This window comes from Cibotium barometz, chromosome 19 (genome assembly GCF_041138505.1).
Source record: "Cibotium barometz isolate CiBa-2024 chromosome 19, ASM4113850v1, whole genome shotgun sequence".
Lineage (NCBI taxonomy): Eukaryota > Viridiplantae > Streptophyta > Polypodiopsida > Cyatheales > Cibotiaceae > Cibotium > Cibotium barometz.
Window position 1 is genome coordinate 15911552 of NC_141064.1, and position 18250 is coordinate 15929801.

Consider the following 18250-nt stretch of genomic DNA (forward strand, 5'->3'; position numbering starts at 1 on the left):
AATGGTTTCTTAGTGTCTGCAATGATCTCCCAAGTGGTTTTGGAGCTCTCGTAGGTTTCAAAGAACAATGCATTGATTTTGAGGCGATTTCTATCATGGTTTTGGAGGTTAGATCACAATTTCATAGCTGTCAAGGAAATATGCATAAATCTGAGGCGGCTTCTATAGAGTGGGCATCTCAATGAACAAGCAAGATCGTTTGACGGAATTCGAACTTTTGAATAAGTGTGAGTGTTGAAATTTGTAGCCTTCAATTGGCATCATTGCCCGCCAATACTTCACTTGAAGTCCACCTTTAAAATTTTGTTTCTAAAGAAGGCCACCCAAGTTCAATTAAGGCCTTGCAAGGTACATGTTAGGCCTTCAATTTTGAAGTTCAAGGCAACTTGCAAGGGAAAATTTACGATCTTGGTTGAAAATTTGGCATTGCCTATATTTTAAAGAACTAAAAATAAGGGTTTAAGGCTTAAGCTATACCGTCCTTGACATGTGTCTAAGTTAGTGCTATGTGACAAAAAATATGCATTTAAGGTCATGGCATGACTAATTTTTTAGTCTTGTGTCTAACTTTTAGTGCTATCTGACAAAAAAATATGCATCTAAGGTCATGGCATTTAGTGCTAAATCTGGATTAGTCTTTATTTTGATTGGTTGGAAAAAGACATACTTTTCATGTATTTCGAGGAGAGGAGGCTCCAGGCGAACAGCCTTTTAGTTGGGGCCATGGGACACGGTGCTAAAGACACGTAGGACAACGAATGTGGGTGAACAGGTGGGATGGTGAACGTGGACTTTGGAGTACTGGACTTTGGAGCACCGGAGCCTCTGACACTGGAGGGTGCGTCAGCGGCGCATCATGCCCACGAGCGCGCTGTCAAAGTGAGGGCCAGCGTGTGTCTCCTGGCGGGCCCCGCAACGACAAAACTCACCACCGCTCCCGTCCCGTCGGGGGTGTCGCGCCCTCCTCCCCCCCCCTCCCTCCCTCCGTCTTGTCGTCACTTTAGTTTTTCGAGGCCCCCTTGCGCCCGCCTCGCCCCCTCTCGCTCAGATTCTACTTCATATCCGCATGTGGTTTGAAGCAACCCTCCATTAACCTTTCCCTCTTCACAGCTATCCATCCACTCATTTCCGTCAGCTCTTTACCCCCCACTCCTCCTTTCCCCTCCCCTTTTGCTTGTAGTGTTTTGATCTATCTCATTCCTCTCCCTTTCCTTGCTTCACGTCCTGCACCTTTCAAACCAAGTCCTAGTGGCCTGCATCAGTAGCCGCACGCAGGCCAATCCCAATCCCATTATGGACTTCAAATAAACGCTCATCTCCACTGTTTGTTTCCTTTGTCTTCTCTCCCCGCTTCTGCCAAAAACCCTAAAAAAGCCCTTATTATCACGTCAACACACTCGGGTTACCGGACCGTGAATTCACTTAATTAACCTGCCTGCAGTGACCCGCATCGATCATGAATCTGCAAGGGGTTGGTGCAGCACCAGGAGGCGCCGGTGGCTTACCGGGAGTTGCTACTAATAGCAGTGGTACGCCAGCGAGTCCGCCCAGCCGGTACGAGTCGCAGAAGAGGAGGGACTGGAACACGTTTGGGCAGTATTTGAAGAATCATAGGCCCCCGCTAGCGCTGGCGAGGTGCAGCGGCGCCCACGTGCTGGAGTTTCTGCGCTACCTGGACCAGTTTGGGAAGACCAAGGTGCATGCACCGGGTTGCCCATTCTTTGGGCACCCGCAGCCGCCCGCCCCATGCTCTTGTCCGCTCCGCCAGGCGTGGGGCAGTCTGGACGCGCTCATCGGCCGCTTGCGGGCTGCGTTCGAAGAGCACGGCGGCAAGCCCGAGTCCAATCCCTTCGGGGCCCGGGCCGTCCGCCTCTACTTGCGAGAGGTCAGAGAGATGCAGGCCAAGGCGCGGGGTATAGCCTACGAGAAGAAGAAGCGGAAACGCCCACCACAATCTTCTACAACCACACAAAACGATAATAATGATCTTAACCCTCCACCGCCGCCGCCTCCGCCTCCACCTGCCGGCCCCTCTAGTTCATTGGTTCATCAGGACTTACTCTCCAGCACGAGCTCCCTTCTTATACCAAGCTTCAATTGATCATTATGCTATCTACAATCACATACATATATAGCTATACTGCATTCCTGCACATAGCGGGCGCCTACTGCGCCTGGACCATGTATGGGTGCCCTCTTACAAGTTACAACAGCAACAACAGTACCATATATGCATTCTCTACTTCAACACGCAACAACAACAGTATCCTATATGCATGCTCAGCTACTGCAACACGCAATAATAACAACCAAGCATCGGAGCGCGTAGCACCTGCTTGCAGTACTTCTCTCTTCACCGAATTGTCTCACATCAACACCAGCAAGTCATTCCTCCCCTTCGCATCTCACATCCTACGAGGTGAGAAGCTTTAACCTAATCGCTCTTATGTTATCCTATCTGCTTAATTATTCACATCTCGAGTGCAACTAGCTAGTCGTGGTTCTTCTAGTTTTCCTGCATTTCTACTTCGTACGCAGTCTACCTACCAAAACTCTTGTAAATTCCTATAGCTAGATAAGAGGCTTACAAGTTGTTAATATCGCTGTGATAGCAGCAGTATTCCTGCATAAGAAGGTGCAACCAGCTCTGTTAGTATGCTGTGGAATTGGTGAGCTTAAGCGACCATGTTGTGCTATTTAATGAACCCATATTGCAATGCCATGCTCCTTGATTTGAAACAGTTATGCTGCGGTCTAACAGACATTTAGAGAATGTAGCATCAGAAGGAAACATGTTCTGAAATAGAGAAACGCGCGTGATTATATATATATTTTTGACCATTTGCACTTGCAAAGATTGTCTCAGGATACCCATTTGTTATTATATACCGTAGTGTCCCTTGACATCCAATTGGAGAACCCTATTGCTTTATCTTCTTAGAGCCTATTTAGTCTGTTTTCTTAGAGTGATGTCCCGTGAAATCTTTGTTTCGTGTAGACTAGAACCTGTGTATGTGTTTTCTTAGAGTGATGTCCCTTGATATCCTTGTTTTGTGTGCAGCACTGTGTATGCAAGCATGAGTTGGTCTTGGCTCATATCCTTATTTCTGTTTTGGAACCCTCTGAGTGTTTATTGTAATATCCGTGTATGCATATAATTTTAAGCCTTCATCGACCTAGGCACCCCGGACCACAAGGCTTGCTAACATTCTTCTGGTTCCACATTGCAGTCTATTGGAAAACCAGACATCCCTGTTAAATCCTATAGAGTTTCCTGTAGTTGGCTGGAGCTTACAGCTGTCATAAGGCATGTGTGTAGAAAGTCTCCTTCCAGCTACACGTGATAGTTAGCTCAGAATAAAAGAATAGGTACTGGTCGTGGACTGGAATCTCCATCCTTAATTAGTGCACAATTGTTCGCACGTTTAAAAAACACTTAGGGTTGGTTTAGTGATTTGTACTTGACATACATATATAATAAGGTGCCCTCATATTCGAGGCATCCTGTTTTTTTGCCATTTTCTGTTTTTTGAGTAGGGGTCTAACAAAGCCGTACAATGTCACCCAAAGACTTGAATTGAGAAACGCTTTTGTCATTAGCTTCATCATTCCCATTTTTTAGATTGGGGTTGCTACCCACTTGAAGGCATTTCCCAAGGGGACTCTTCAGGAGCATGACAATGACCAAGTACTCTCTTGTGTGAGGAGTCCAGGTACTATAGGACTTGCCTGCCATAACGTACCAACTAAAACAGGATGAACTCATTATAAAAAATGTAGGTTGAAAAGATTTTCTAGTAGCATGACTTCAGATAGAGTTTCTAGAGTGGTAGCACTATTCATCTTACAACTTGATGTTCATATGCAACATAGTATGGTACAAGAACTATGATGCCTACATGTGTCTGACTCCTTGAAGACACAACCCCATCAGCTTCTATAGAACTTGTTTCATAAGTTTGCCTTATCTTACTACTAGAGAGAAAAGGACTTGTAGTAGGTCCTCGCCCTCTAAGTGGACTGGACCTTCTGAATTAGGATCCTATACAAAGACCACTGCTTCATTATTAATCCTCAATGAAGCATCGATATCCAAGAGGGGCAAGGGGGATTGCAAAAAAAAGGACCATCAAAGAGAGCAAATAATGAGGGACTATCTCACTAATACCTACCATCCCAAGATTCATAGTATTTTGTATCACCTCAAATTTATCAATCTTTAGTATCCAAGAAGGTAGGGGGACTACAAGACAAAGGACCATCAAAGAGAGCAAAGAATAAGGGACTATGCTGCTATGTGTCTCACTAATACATGCTCCCAATATTCATGGTATTTTTCATCTTTGATCACCTCAAATTTAAAGGGCTAGCAATTCTCTTTGACTATATTCCTCCAAATCAGTTGTTATTGCACTCTTGATTGTCCCTTGTAAATCTTCCTTCACCTTGGTTACAATTTCATCAATTTATTGGGAATTGAAGTGGAAGCTCAATTTGATCTCTTGGGACACTAGATGGTATGCAATGAAGCCATCCATTGAATTGGGTGTAAATATTAATAACTCATATCTCTTATTATGGTTGAGATGTTGATGAGTACCATAGTTTTCACCCACACAAACACACCCCCTAGTATTACAAAGGGGTACCACTCTTTTAAACATTTAATGCCAAGATTCACGTAAAGGGCAAGTTGTTGGAACATGCCCCATAGCAAAGACACTTGGTTGATTGGAGAGAACATCATATATACTTTATTGGATAACCATGTGATGGAGAGAACCTCTTTAAGCATGTACTAGTCCAAGTCTAAGATCTATGAAAAAGCTTGAGGAGCAACACTTATGCTTTTTCTTTGTTTTTCCTGATAAATTTGTTCTTAACAAGGTGGAGGCACTAGAACTTTTGAAATGCCAAGCTCAAACAACTTCTCTGAAATCCTAGATGATGAGGCAATATTAATTTCTCATGGGAGCTTGGTGATCTAATTTATTCTATTAATACACTACTCATTTTAACAATTAGGTGGGAGCTCTTCGGGTGACGTTGAAGCATCCTCCAAAAGAGATTGTCTTTAGCATGATAGGACATGTTTAATAGTTCTTGCATATGAAGCATCATATACTTTCTCTGTGGGATTAAACTCTTCTACAAAAAAAAAAAAGAAAGAAGAAAAGGAGCTAGTACCCAACAACACTAGCATGGGAAAATCGATGTCAGTTGCCTATTGCTTCCACAAGATAGACTTATTACCTCACATTGGGACTCTTCTTCTATAGAGATAGGTCATGCTTGTCTTCTACATCAAAGTACATCTTGTCTTCTATGTTAGGAAAAGTTTCTATGCTTACATGCTACAATATAAAGGAAACTACCTTGTGTAGAATGGCTAAGCTTGAAACTAAATTCGACTAACTTTTTCCATAGAAACCAAGCAAGAGCTAGAGCTCAACTTTTGTGTCAATGATTGAGACTACATGATGGGCTAAAAAATTTCTTCAGTAGGAAAATTTTTCATAGAGAACAATAGCTAAGGATGAGGTGCCCAAGATTGAACAGAGGTGTGGCAACTCATATGGATAGGTGAACAAAGAAGCTAAATGAATCAGCTATCTTCAAGGCTAAAAGAAGTTGAGTCTAAAGCTAGAAATTAGCCCCACCCCCAAAAAACAAGCTCAAGCTTCAGTGTGTGTGTGTGTGTGTGTGTGTGTGAGAGAGAGAGAGAGAGAGAGAGAGAGAGAGAGAGAGAGAGAGAGAGAGAGAGAGAGAGACAGAGAGAGATGCAAAGGAGAAGGAGGTGGTGCTACAGAGTATGTTCATCATATGAATGTGATTTTTCATATTATGAGACAAAAGATAAGACTTTTATGTGAAAACATGAAAACACAAGTGTTTTCAATACAACATCAATATCCTTTTCTCAAAAAAGGAAAGTCTTACTTTGTACATATCCTACATGTACCACCACAAGTGATGTCTTTTGCAACTCGTGAACTCTTAGTTTTTAACATTTGGCTAAGATCAGCTTGCTTTAAGGTTGTGCCAATTCTAAACCCTTAGTTTTTAACATTTGACCAAGATAAAATTTCTTTAAGGTTGTGCCAATTCTGAAAAGATAGGGTCACCATAATCAAAGCCCGCCGACTCCACATTCAATTGGGTGGCAGGGCAACAAATCCTCAATAATATTGATAGTTTTGTATGGGTATCTCATTGATTTCCAGATTGTCGAGCCTAATAATCATTAGAAGAATAGAACATATATACTTATAAATGGATGCCACACGCCACTCATTTGATATTCAAGTCAATCTCTCCACATTCAAAATGAATTTTACATAACTATGCTTACTCTTTCATGGATATAATATCTACTTCTACTTATGTTCTTCATACACATTTTAAATACTACTCATGTTTTTGAAACCTCCGTGAAGTTTAGGAGTCTTAACAATCTCTATTGAGCTCTCTCATTGTGTGGGTTTTACAGGGACACAAGTGGTTTAGGGAATTTTGAATCTATGGAGATAGAATTGAAGCCATGGTAAAGTTGAAAAAAATGAATTGAGCTTATCCTTGAAAATATGACTTTTAATCTTCTAGGTTAATGTATCTAGTGTGGGGAAGCTATCACTTGAAAACCTAAGAAATTTAGGAAATTAGCATCAAGGATAGGGAGAAATCCAGTAGGAGGATGCTAGAAAATGGGGCTTGTAGGATAGGATGAGTCTTGGAGTTCAACAAAAGAGCTCTCTCTACAAGAAACTATTTGGTGCGTTTCTTCCTTCCTAGTATGGAATGAGATTACAATAGGAGATGTGTTTTGGAGTGGTAGAAGTGGTCCCATTTCAGAATATTTTTGTGACTGGAAAGGTTTGCCACAAAGTTTAGAATGAATACCTTAAATGAAAGAGCACTAATAATGTGCTACATGACATCTATGGTAATGTATTAGTCTCTAGTCTCTATCATTGGAAAGATTTTCCAAACAAATTCAAGTCTATCCTAGCTTAGGTTTGATTTAAAATAGAGTGGAGACCCTAGAAGGATAAAATATTGATGTTGAAAATCCCACCAAGCCAAGTTCATTTCCACTTGGTAAAAATAAGTAGAGAGAACTTTGGGTAGTTCTAGAAAACCTTATTAGGCCTTGTACAATAGTACTACTATAATAATGTAACGTAGAGGAATATGAAAAAATAAATTCTAGTACATGTCCTTCTACCCTTGTAAATATAATAATAGAAAAATCCTTATCTCATAGCCAATGGCTTCAAGGGGCTGTGTGCTTGTGCATGTGGATGACTGAGAGGAGAATCATTCGGATCTTAAAGTGGTCCAAGGAGTATGTAAGATAGAACATGAGTTCAATAAAAGAGGCATTGATTTGCATAGACTTGTGGAAAACGTTATACACATACGAGAGTACTAAAATAATTCATAAGTATAGTCCAAAAAGTAGGCTGCTTTACTTTAAATTTACCAAAGGGATCTATTTAAATTAAAAAATTTACCAAAGGGATCTATTTAAATTAAAAAATTTCACATACAAAGGCTTTTAAAAAAATGAATTCATATGATATATTATAGGTTTTTAAGATTTGTATTAGGATCATAACCCTATTGACGTCAAAGAGTATGTGATACATTTATAGAGATGATGATTGACATGATTAGTCTTTTACTTGGAAGAATGTATTATTATACTATAGATTTTTAAGATTTGGATTAGGATCATAACCCTATTGGCATCAAAGAGTATGAGAGACATTTTTTGATGTGCGGATGGACATGATTAGGCTTTTACTTGGAGGAATGTAGGCGTTAACATTGTGCAAGTATCGATGCACATGAATGTTAAAAGATAGGCATCCTATGCTGATGAAGTCAGAAAGGCTTTTTGGCTATATATGTAAGAGGCATAATTTGTGGTTGCTATAGTGTAGAGTTCCATTTTGTAAGGCAAGTCAATGGTTAATATTCTATGAAATTCATTGTCAACAAAGTGAGCAAGTGGTACAAGATGAAGCAATGGGATCAACACCTAGCTCTCCCACTTCCAAAAGACAAGGGAGAAGAGGAACCCATGTGCAAGTTGTGGTGTCCACGCTTGATGAATCAGATAGATGGGCACATGTGCCACATGTATAGGCCAAAATTAGGCTAATAAATCTTTATATTGGTACCAATCAGTAAGGTAAGATCAATAGATTGACTTTTTCACAAAGGTTATATCATTTTTTATAGTGGTTAGCTAGAAATGATTTTTTGAAGTCGTCAAATAGAAATGATTTTTGGAGCTACCACTAAGGTCATTGCCTTAAAAGAAGCACTTGGATGCTAGTTATAATTATATGGTACTGGTAAGTTAAAAAAATTGGAGCTCATTCATGGGTTCTATGAAGAGTCTTTCTTATTTTTGCAAACTATTTGATAGCATCCATGGTAATACGTACTAGACAAGAGTATGAGCCAATGATGATCAACACATGGATGTTGAATACCATGTAAGAGTTTCCACTTACGTCACAAGAGGTGTACACACAATAACGGTATGACAAACAAATGAAGAACCTAGCAAAGGTAAAATTAACCAAGCAAATATCCTCTTTCGTAAGTGTAACGTAGCCAATCTCTTTCATGTGAAGAGAGACTTTGATATCAAGAATTAGGTAAATCAATTTCAACAACAAGGATTGCTACTCCTTTAATTTTACGTCTGAATCTTCTCCAAGATCTTGATTTTGGTTAATCTCCGACATTGCCTACATCTCCTTTAACATTAGCATAAACTCTCGCCTAGGAAACTCAATGGATCTTTTGCTATTGCTCTTGTTCCATCATGTTGCCATTCATACTATCAAATAGTTTCTAAGACCTTCTAGAAAGACAACAATCTTCAAACATGATAGTACCGTGAAGAATCCCTTTTGCATAAATACTATGTATGAGATCTTGGTCTTTACATGCAATGAGTGCTTTTTTTATGGTAAGAACCTTATTGGTGGTCCCAAAACTTCTTTTAGTTAAGCAATATACAAAATGTTATTCTTGCACCCATGTGGAAATTTTTTCTACTTATCTTTTCTTAGTCGTACTACCAGTCCAAAATTTTGGGAAGTCATTTTTGACCTACCCATGTGAAAAGTTATTCTACTTATCTTTTCTTAGTCATACTACTAGTCCAAAATTTTGGGAAGTCACTTTTGATCTATACGTGTGGCATGGTACAAGTTAGTTAGGTGTTGACACCATAGTTTGCACATTTTTTATATCTTCTATTGTTCACATGTGTGAGGACCAAGTGGTGATCTCATCACTTCATCTTGTACCACTAGGTTACTTCTATTGATAGTGACCTTGAATCTCATACAATGGTCACCATATATCCTTCCATGTCACAAATTGAATACTTCCCCACATCGAACAAATTTCTTTCACATTCATTTCAAAAATATATTTTTAATAGACCACATCTATCATGCACATATCCCTTGTACAATGCTAATGCCTTGCTCTTATATTGCTCCAAGGGTATATTGAGAAACTTGACCATGTGGAAGAGGTCTCAAATACCTGTATGAAATCAACAAGATTCTAATTCTTGTCCAAATGTATCTCTTTCCATTTATCCTCATATTTAAGTTGGCATAAAGGTGCTAAACAAAGGTTTACGCCTAGTTTCCTTGTTTTTCTTGACCATGCCCTTAGAGCCATTGGTTGAGACATAAGAGTTTTTCCAAGGTTGTATCCATGAGGGCAAAGGAATATCTTAAGGGTTCACCATATCAAAATTTCACATAGCACATTCCTTTGAGGGGTAATTAAAAAACCCCCTACCTATGGATTTTAAAAATCTTGATACATTGCTTCTATAAATTTTGAGATGATAAAAGTACCACTTTTGTATGAGATTTTAACTTTTGGACATAAGGAACCCCTTATGTATGTAATATAGTTTTTTTAAAACTATATAGAAGAAAATTAATACTTTCTATTAAATGCACATGCTCCCTTACATGTTTTCCAAGTGACCGCCCCTTTTTTTGTAATTATCGAAGAAAATTATACCCTTCTATTGAATGCACATGCTATCTCTATATATATATTTTCCCCCTCCCAAAAACAAGGAATGCTTACTAAAATGTATGCCTTCAGATCCTAGTTGGGTTTCTTGTACATCTTTCTCACTCTCCACATTTTTTCTCTCATTAAAATAAGCGAGTACCACACACCCTACATATAACTCTAAGTGAAGGTAGTAGAGGAGGAAACCTACTGAGTGAAGGACACATATTGAGTGGAGATCAATTTGTAAAGCATGACTCAGAAGATCAATTCTTAGATGGAAAGGCTATAAGCTAGACCACATCTGCTCTATTTGGAGCTAGGGCCTCAATGTAGTTCCTTATCTTTGGGAATGAAGCAAGCTACATGCTTTGAAAGAAAGGCATCCATAGTTAGTTTGGCTAGTGGAAAAGAAGGAAAGAATAAACGGATGTGTGAAGAGGAAGTAAAAGTTGCCTTCCATGTGGACAAACTTAATATGATTGTGATAAGCAAGAGGACTAGTATTTAGGAACAATATGGAAATGCATGGTCTTGGGGAGCAATGCGTGGCCTACCAAAGAGTTCTCATGGATGAAAGAGGAGGTCATTTCACCTCCATGTGACCTCAATAGGAACAACATAGCTCAAATAGAGACTCTTAGACAGATATGAAACCTTACGGTGTGGGAAAGAGGTTTTGCAGCTCTGCGTGGGATCTTAGGGAGCAATGGGAGACAGCTTTACCTCTATCTGACCTGAAAAGGGACAACACAGTCCCCATAGAGTCTCTTGGTCAAGAATGGAACCTCACGATGTGGGAATGAGGTTTGCAACTCTGTGGCACCCATCTATCCAAGAGAAAATATATTGCCTAACTAGTTCGTCTTTCATCGGGGAGCGTGGACTGGGAGAAATAACGTTGTTTTTTGGTAATGAACATTAAAGTTAATGCTCAAGATGGGGAACCGTCCAAGCTACTACGCCTTCAAATTCACCCACGGTTGCAAAACAATCAAACCCTATTAATTAGTTACCAAAGTTTTAAAATGAAACCTAGTTTTTAGGCCCGAAGTTGTATGGTACACACATAATCTAAATTATATTATCAAACACAAAAGAAACTTCTAGCCTTTCAAGATTCAATGATAAAATAAATGCATTCTTTGTAGCCCAGCACCTCCTTGTTTTGATGTCTCCTAGCTACTAGCATCTAGGGTGCCCTTGTTAGTAGTATGTTGCCTCAGTGCTCACGCAAATCCCGCATACTGTGTCTGGCATTGTATCACTCTTCGCCTTGCCCATCTATGCTCCTAGCAAGTCTTAGAAGCCTCACACAAACCCTTGCTACAAGCTAAACTCTAGCATCTCTTCTTTCAAAACGCAACCAAATGTAGTAACACTACCATTACTAATTGGACGACATTCGTGACGTCTTTTTTATTCACAATGCACAAAATCTCGCATCTTGATACGATGCACAAAAGCCTTCATTCTTCACGATGAAGACCATGTTGTTTTTCATGATCTTATTCATATTGATTAGGTTTAACAGAGTTTGTATATTATCACATGTATTTTTGTGTGTGCACATATATGTGGTGTAAAATATTTATCTGCCAATGTTTTTTTATAGAAATACTTTCTAAAAAAACTTGGAGAGTGATCTCCAAGTTTATAATTAAATTTTTGATTGATATTTGTATGTGCATTTTATAGAGATACATGCACATCTTTACACGATAAACAGAGTGTTTTTTGAAGCCCTAAATAGCCAGGAAAGTGGCATATTTGATGCCCAAGTTAAAGGGAAAAAGTTGCATAAAATTTTTGATGCAACCTTGCCTTGGGCTTCAAATTTAAGGCATGCCCCCCCCTCCCCCCCCTTCTTCACCACCCCCAAAACAACCAACACACATACGCGTGCGCATGCATTTGCGTGATTTATGAGGCCCTTATGGAGAAAAATGCAATGATGTATGTGTCCAATTTCGACATTAAAGGATCCAAGAGAATAATTTATATATAGTAGCATCACTGAAACAAATTTATCGTATCATGGTGCACAACGAAGATGTCATGTGTTAGGCCCACTTCAAGTGTTTAGAGTTATGAGTGACGGATTATTTTTCTTAGCATCTAGATTGTTTGATACCTTGTAATAGGGCTTTTCAAAATTCATCTCATAGTACTTATGGTTATGAGGCATATTTTCGAAAACATCGAAGTTAGACCTTATTTTTAAACAAAAATGTGTTCTTTATCTCCTTTTTTCTTTTTTGACATGGATATTAGTTTTTCTTTGAATATAAAAGTAAGTTTGATAACCTATTAACAAATTCTTCTATTGGTTGAATAAAGCAGAAGCGGTTCTACTTACTGTGGTTGAGACTCACTATCCAATGTACACCTAATTATAGGGAGTCTTAACTCTAGAAATTTCCCATCTGTTTATGCATACACCTTGCCTTGATATCTTTATCTTGGACTTTTCATTGCTTTTTTTTGGGAATAAAAATGTTATGGTAAGCATACAATGTCTCGTTTACCTAATGGGATTCACTATATAAAATCCTTGTATATCAATGTGTATTTTTAGAATGCATCATCTATGGATTTGAATGCCTAAATGCATGCATTTTTAAGATTTTGTAGGTAATTTTAGACCAAAATTATGATTTTTTTCATTTATTCCTTTCAAAGACCCCTATTGTACATGATTTTTTATCTATGTCTAATAAAATTAAAAATCTCTTCTATTGAACTCACATGTTATCTTACATGTCTATATTTAAACCTTTCAAAACATATTGTGTGAGCCAAAATTCTCCTTACCTATTGCTGTGGCTAATGTTTTCATTTTCTTAACTTTTTTACCTACTATAAATTGGGTTAGCGTTTAAACCATTCCTATACAATGTAGGTTGTGAGCTTACATAGATATGGCCAATTGGTAAGATAGGAGTCGTGTACTTTTGTTTGTAGGTGGATCATACATCATTTAGTTTTTAGAAGAGTTGAATCATGTATATCTCCATCTAGTCCCTAGAAATGAAACATAATTAATGAACCCGATACTTTTATGATAAGTGACAAGATGCTAAAGTGATTTAAATTATTCAAAAACGTTACCAATAGTCTCTAGCCTAAGTGACAATGCACTTACAAGCTAGTTATAGCCTAAGTGGTAAGATCCTTGCCTATTAACATGTAGGTATAGGTTTTAAACCGTAGCAGTCACACTATTTTTAAAAAAGTGATTTAAAAATATTGCTTATATGGATATGAATTTAAGGTCATTTAAAAATATTGCTTATATGGATATGAATTTAAGGTCATTTAAAAAAAAGCGATTTAAAAATATTGCTTATATGGATATGAATTTAAGGTCATTTTACGTGAAGTGAAGTAAACTGCATAGGTTCAAATGTTAAGTGATGCCTGATGGATATAAGTTTATGTGTCTCTTATAATATGGAATAAAATGCATAAGGTATTACAAGACCTAAAATACTTTGAATAGGGAACAAATGTCATGAATCAAGGTTGAATATTGATATGTTAGGTACTCATGTATTTGTTTAGTGTGATTAATATTGTTTAGTGTGATTAATATTGTTTTAAGCTTGGAGTTAAATATAGTGTTAGGTACTCATGTATTTGTTTAGTGTGATTAATATTGTTTTAAGCTTGGAGTTAAATATAGTGTCTTTTGAGAGTTGATACTTAAATTAGATGCCATTAATGGAGATTCAAATACGAGGCAATATATCTAGTATCTTTTCATTGCTTCATAAATGTTATAACTTGGATGTTTCATGATTTTTCTTTGCACATGAAGAATTGTGGTTAGATTAAAGATTGGTGATTACTTGATAATGATTTGACTAAAGATTGGTGATTAATTGATAATGATTTGAATGTGACTACGTATAATTGTGCTATAATGTTTTATTACGCTATTTATTAAATTCTAGTGATATTTAATATTAAGTCTAAATACTTTGGTCTTTATTATAATGTGGAGTAAAATGCATGAATCATAAAACTTACATACTTCATTTGGAGTAAAATTTATGTTATAAAACAAAGGTACTCACATATTTGTGTAGTGTGATTTATACTATTATCAACTTAGAGTTATATATAATGTCTTTTTAAAACTCATGAAGGTTATTAACTAGAAGTATCTTGCATTTTGTTTTCAAGTAATTAGAATGAATAATGACGAATGTTTTACAATTTTTTGAATGTGGCTTCATATGACCATGCGGTAATGCTTTTGTCATATGATATTTTAGTAGTGATATTTAGTTAGGTTTGAAATAAATCCATGTGTTGTTATCTCCATAATACACAACTATTGTTCCTATGAAACACCATTTTCTATTAATGGAAAGCACAACAGGCTAAGGTCCTTCTATGAGAATTTGGTTATTGATATCAACATTGATGTATTCGTTCTCCACTAATGGAAAATCTGTGAGAAATTAAAATATCACCTATTACTAACCTTTTCTTGGCTTAGAAACTAAGGGTTGTATTGTGATCTTGTGGAATTTTCACTAGCATGCAAGATAGCTTGTTGGCCAAGGTTCAATATGTTTCTTTAACTATAAACGCATGGGCTATGTTGCAAAATCATAGTAAAATCACTAATCAATCATGAATTTAAAATTTTAAAAATAATATTCTCCAGGAGAAGCTAAATTAAGCAAGACATTTCTCATTAAAATTAGATATCTTTGAGACTATAAATAGCTAAAATTTGCATAACATGCCCTCTCCTTACTTGTCAAGGTCTCTTCATTTTGTTCAGGGGGTGCATTAATTAGAAACCCTCCGTATCACATGCGTTTAAGGGGTATTTTAAAAAATCCTTACTTGTAAATTTTTCATGAATAAAATGACTCCTTTTTCTTTATAGACTTATGGGTTTTTTTCAAAATTGATTTAAAAAACCCCGTCTGTAAATGTATTTCTTTAAATTTACCTTAAAATTTTGAATTAAAAAACCTCTTCATCTGAACTCACGTGGTATACTTATATATTTTTTAGGTGAACCCCCCCAAGACATTTTGCCATTTATAAATGATAATTTTGTCACATATTTAATTGCTAGTGTTAGGCTAACTCCCCCTTGCCTTAGAAGAGTTTAGTTTTCCACTTTCACGAGGGTATCTCAGAAAAATTCATGCCTATCTGGTGCTAGCATTTAATGGAATTGTAGTAGACACATTAGGGTCTTGTTTGACGCACATTCAAAATATAAACTATAAAGACACTATTTCTTGGGCAATAAGGAGAAAATTCCTTGGTATAATTTATAATCTTACTTCAAGGCATGTAGTCCTTCTAATGGAAAAAGCCTTCTAGGACCACTCACAGCAAAGGTGTTTTCAAAGTCATTCAGTGATCGTTGCCTCTCTAGTGGCTTGAAGATTCTTATAATTCTACATATTTTCTCTCTATTATCTTTGCCAACTCTATGGATGTCTACATTTCCATTTTTGCTTGAGCTAGCCCACCTTGAGCTTTAACTCCATCGGCATGGGCCTCTTTCATTTTCTCCTCTACAGATGGACTATTACATCTTAAGGGGTATACAGTATTTGTTCTCCTTCTTCCTAAGGTTGTGCTATCTTTTCATGCAAAGTCTTGATAGATTGAGCATGGTACTTGTTCATGTAAGTATAGCTTACATAAACAAACACCATGTGAGTCTTGATAGCTTGGGCATGGTATTTGTTCATGTAAGTATAGCTTACATGAACATGGTATTTGTGCATGTAAGTATAGCTTACATGAACAAGCATGTTAACATCATATCCAGTCTTTCTCTTTCAATTGAAATATCTCTCTCATGGTGTATTACTTGGGTTGCCTCTAGTTGACTCTATGTGCTTTGTAATTTCCCTCACAATTCTTATACTTGTACCTTTTGAGCTTTGATTTCTTTCTCCCATGAAATGAAACTATGTGACTATCAAATTCCTAAAATTCTTTGATTTTGCCTTGAGATTCTTTCAGTTTTGTTGATTGGTTTGTGCCACTGTCTTCTTCTACCATTATGAGCTCCAAGACTTTTTCTTTAAGAGAATCCATCAGTTTGCTGAAAATCTATTTGTGTAATGTTTGGTTCCAGTGTTTGGTTCCAGTCTATGAGATATGAAGAGATATATATAGTATGTTGTAATTTGTAAATTGGTTTTCATGTGCCTTGGTTTCTTATAGGTATTTCTCATAGTATTCACATCAATGTTTTCATATGGAGAAGTTAAGAAACTTGTAATATTGAAGTTAGCACACGTTGTGTGACTTCTATAGGCAAATTTTCCACTTATGCATTAATGAGCGATTAGGAATTCTCAAGTACTCATGTGATAGATTGCATATTCTTCTTCTTCTTGCATCATTTTTGTCAACAGATCTACCTACATCTCTATCATGTTTTAATGAACTACTAGCGGTGGCATTAGTAAACATGGTAGGGGTGGGTACAAAAGTTGTGAATTGAATATGTTCCTCAGTAACATTACCTCTTAGGGAGTGCATCAATGTCTGTGCTATCTACCTCTTGTGAGCCTGGCATCATAGTATTAATAGGCTTGCTATTACATTGCCTTTGACCTAAAAATCTTCTATGTGAGTGGCGATGGCATGGGCATGTATATAGGAACACTTGTAGTAGATGTATACATGGCCTCTGTAATTGGCATGCATTCTATTTATGGTAATACTTACTGTATAGGTAATTCAACTTTGTGGATACATGCACTATGGGTTTGCATTGGCAATAGATCTACACCTTTTCTTTATTCATCCCCTTGTTGTGCTAATCATATCTTGTGCTAGCGACAAGGTAATATACTCTAAGTCCATTTTGCTGGTCAATCTGGTCAATCATTGTGGTTACCTCCATTTTGCAATCCCGCATTATTGAAGTAGAAGGGGGAGTTAGTGGTTCATTAAAAAACTTCCTTGATTTGTTAACTTTCGCTTGCTCTTCTTCTGGGCTAGTTCTATCAAAGGATCTTGTACATGGAGTTTTGTCTTGCCCATATTAACCAAATAAACAAAAGAATCCAAATACTATGAATGCAATATTAAACCTTGCACCAAGCCATAAACAAAAACATAACATTATAATCAAAAGGAATAATACTGGGTGTTATCTCTCCCCTAACATGTGTGGCTCTTTCTCCTACACACGGCATTTAAATCATATTTATAAAAATAGTCGTTGGTGCCATTAATAGGGCGCTCTTAAAAAATTGGGATTTTCTTTACAAAAGTAATCTTTTTGCAATGTCTAAAATACCAAAAATAATATAACATTTTTCCAATAACTATGTATCATAACTATGTATAATGGGCCTAACCATACTAAAGAAAAATGGTGCACACATGTGCACTTAGCCAAAAGTAATCTAAACACCTAGGTAGGGATTCATGTCTACTTCCCCCATCATTGTCATCCTCCTCTACTCATAGGATTTTGGTATTACCATTGTAAGAATCTAACAGTCAGATGATGTGCAATGATTCTTTTCATGATGATAAGCAGATAAGATCTAGATATTGATGAAACATTTCTTGGGTGTCCACTTAACATCTTTGGATGGTTCTTGAAAGTTATAAAACTGACCTCAGTTATATGTCTATTGATATGAGTAGATAAGATCTGGATAGTCATGGAAAACCAATCGGGCAGCATCCACTTAGTATCTTCAATTGGATGGTTCTTGTGAAAGTCATATGTTGGTATTCACATTCCCCATTCTTGTTATCTTCTATTGATGGTCAATGTTTGAATTTGGAATAAGTTCTTCTTGTTCATTCACAATCAAAGGAGGTTCATTATAAACTCGATGGCAAGGTAAAGGTTCTTTGAAGGGTCTAGGAATGTGAAACGTGTTAATGTCATGGAGAATCTTATCGATAAGAAAAAATACTAATCTTTTTAATTATTTTGAATGGTCCATAAAACCTCAGTGCCAATTTCACTATTGGATGTTTTTCTATGCTTTGTAAGCATCTCTTTTCAGTCCTCAAAAGTACACAATCACCTTCTTTAAAAGATATGTCTTTACGTTTCTTGTTTTCTTATTTAGCATAACACTCTTATGCAAAATGAATAGCCACATGCACCTCTTGAAGAATAGAATCAAAATTGATTTAGCATAACTCTCTTATGTAGAAC

At 37.0% G+C, this 18250-nt stretch overlaps 1 protein-coding gene across 4 annotated transcripts; it reads left to right on the forward strand.

Moving 5' to 3' along the window:
- Positions 1-1013: 1013 nt before the first annotated feature.
- On the forward strand, positions 1014-12505 carry LOC147628266 (protein G1-like1). 4 transcript variants are annotated; one of them, XM_086813337.1, is made up of 2 exons: positions 1014-2419; positions 11769-12505. In XM_086813337.1, exon 1 carries the CDS (start codon positions 1457-1459, stop codon positions 2099-2101), a length of 645 nt encoding a protein of 214 aa, XP_086669463.1. In that variant the 5' UTR covers positions 1014-1456; the 3' UTR covers positions 2102-2419; positions 11769-12505. The 4 variants fall into 4 exon arrangements, with proteins under 4 accessions (XP_086669463.1, XP_086669461.1, XP_086669462.1 ...); XM_086813335.1 differs by having other exon boundaries at positions 12412-12505; XM_086813336.1 differs by lacking the exon at positions 11769-12505 and adding an exon at positions 3062-4591.
- Positions 12506-18250: the final 5745 nt, after the last annotated feature.

Excerpts from the sequence above, each read along its gene's own strand:
- LOC147628266 (XM_086813337.1), top strand. The coding sequence starts at position 1,457 with ATGAATCTGCAAGGGGTTGGTGCAGCACCAGGAGGCGCCGGTGGCTTA.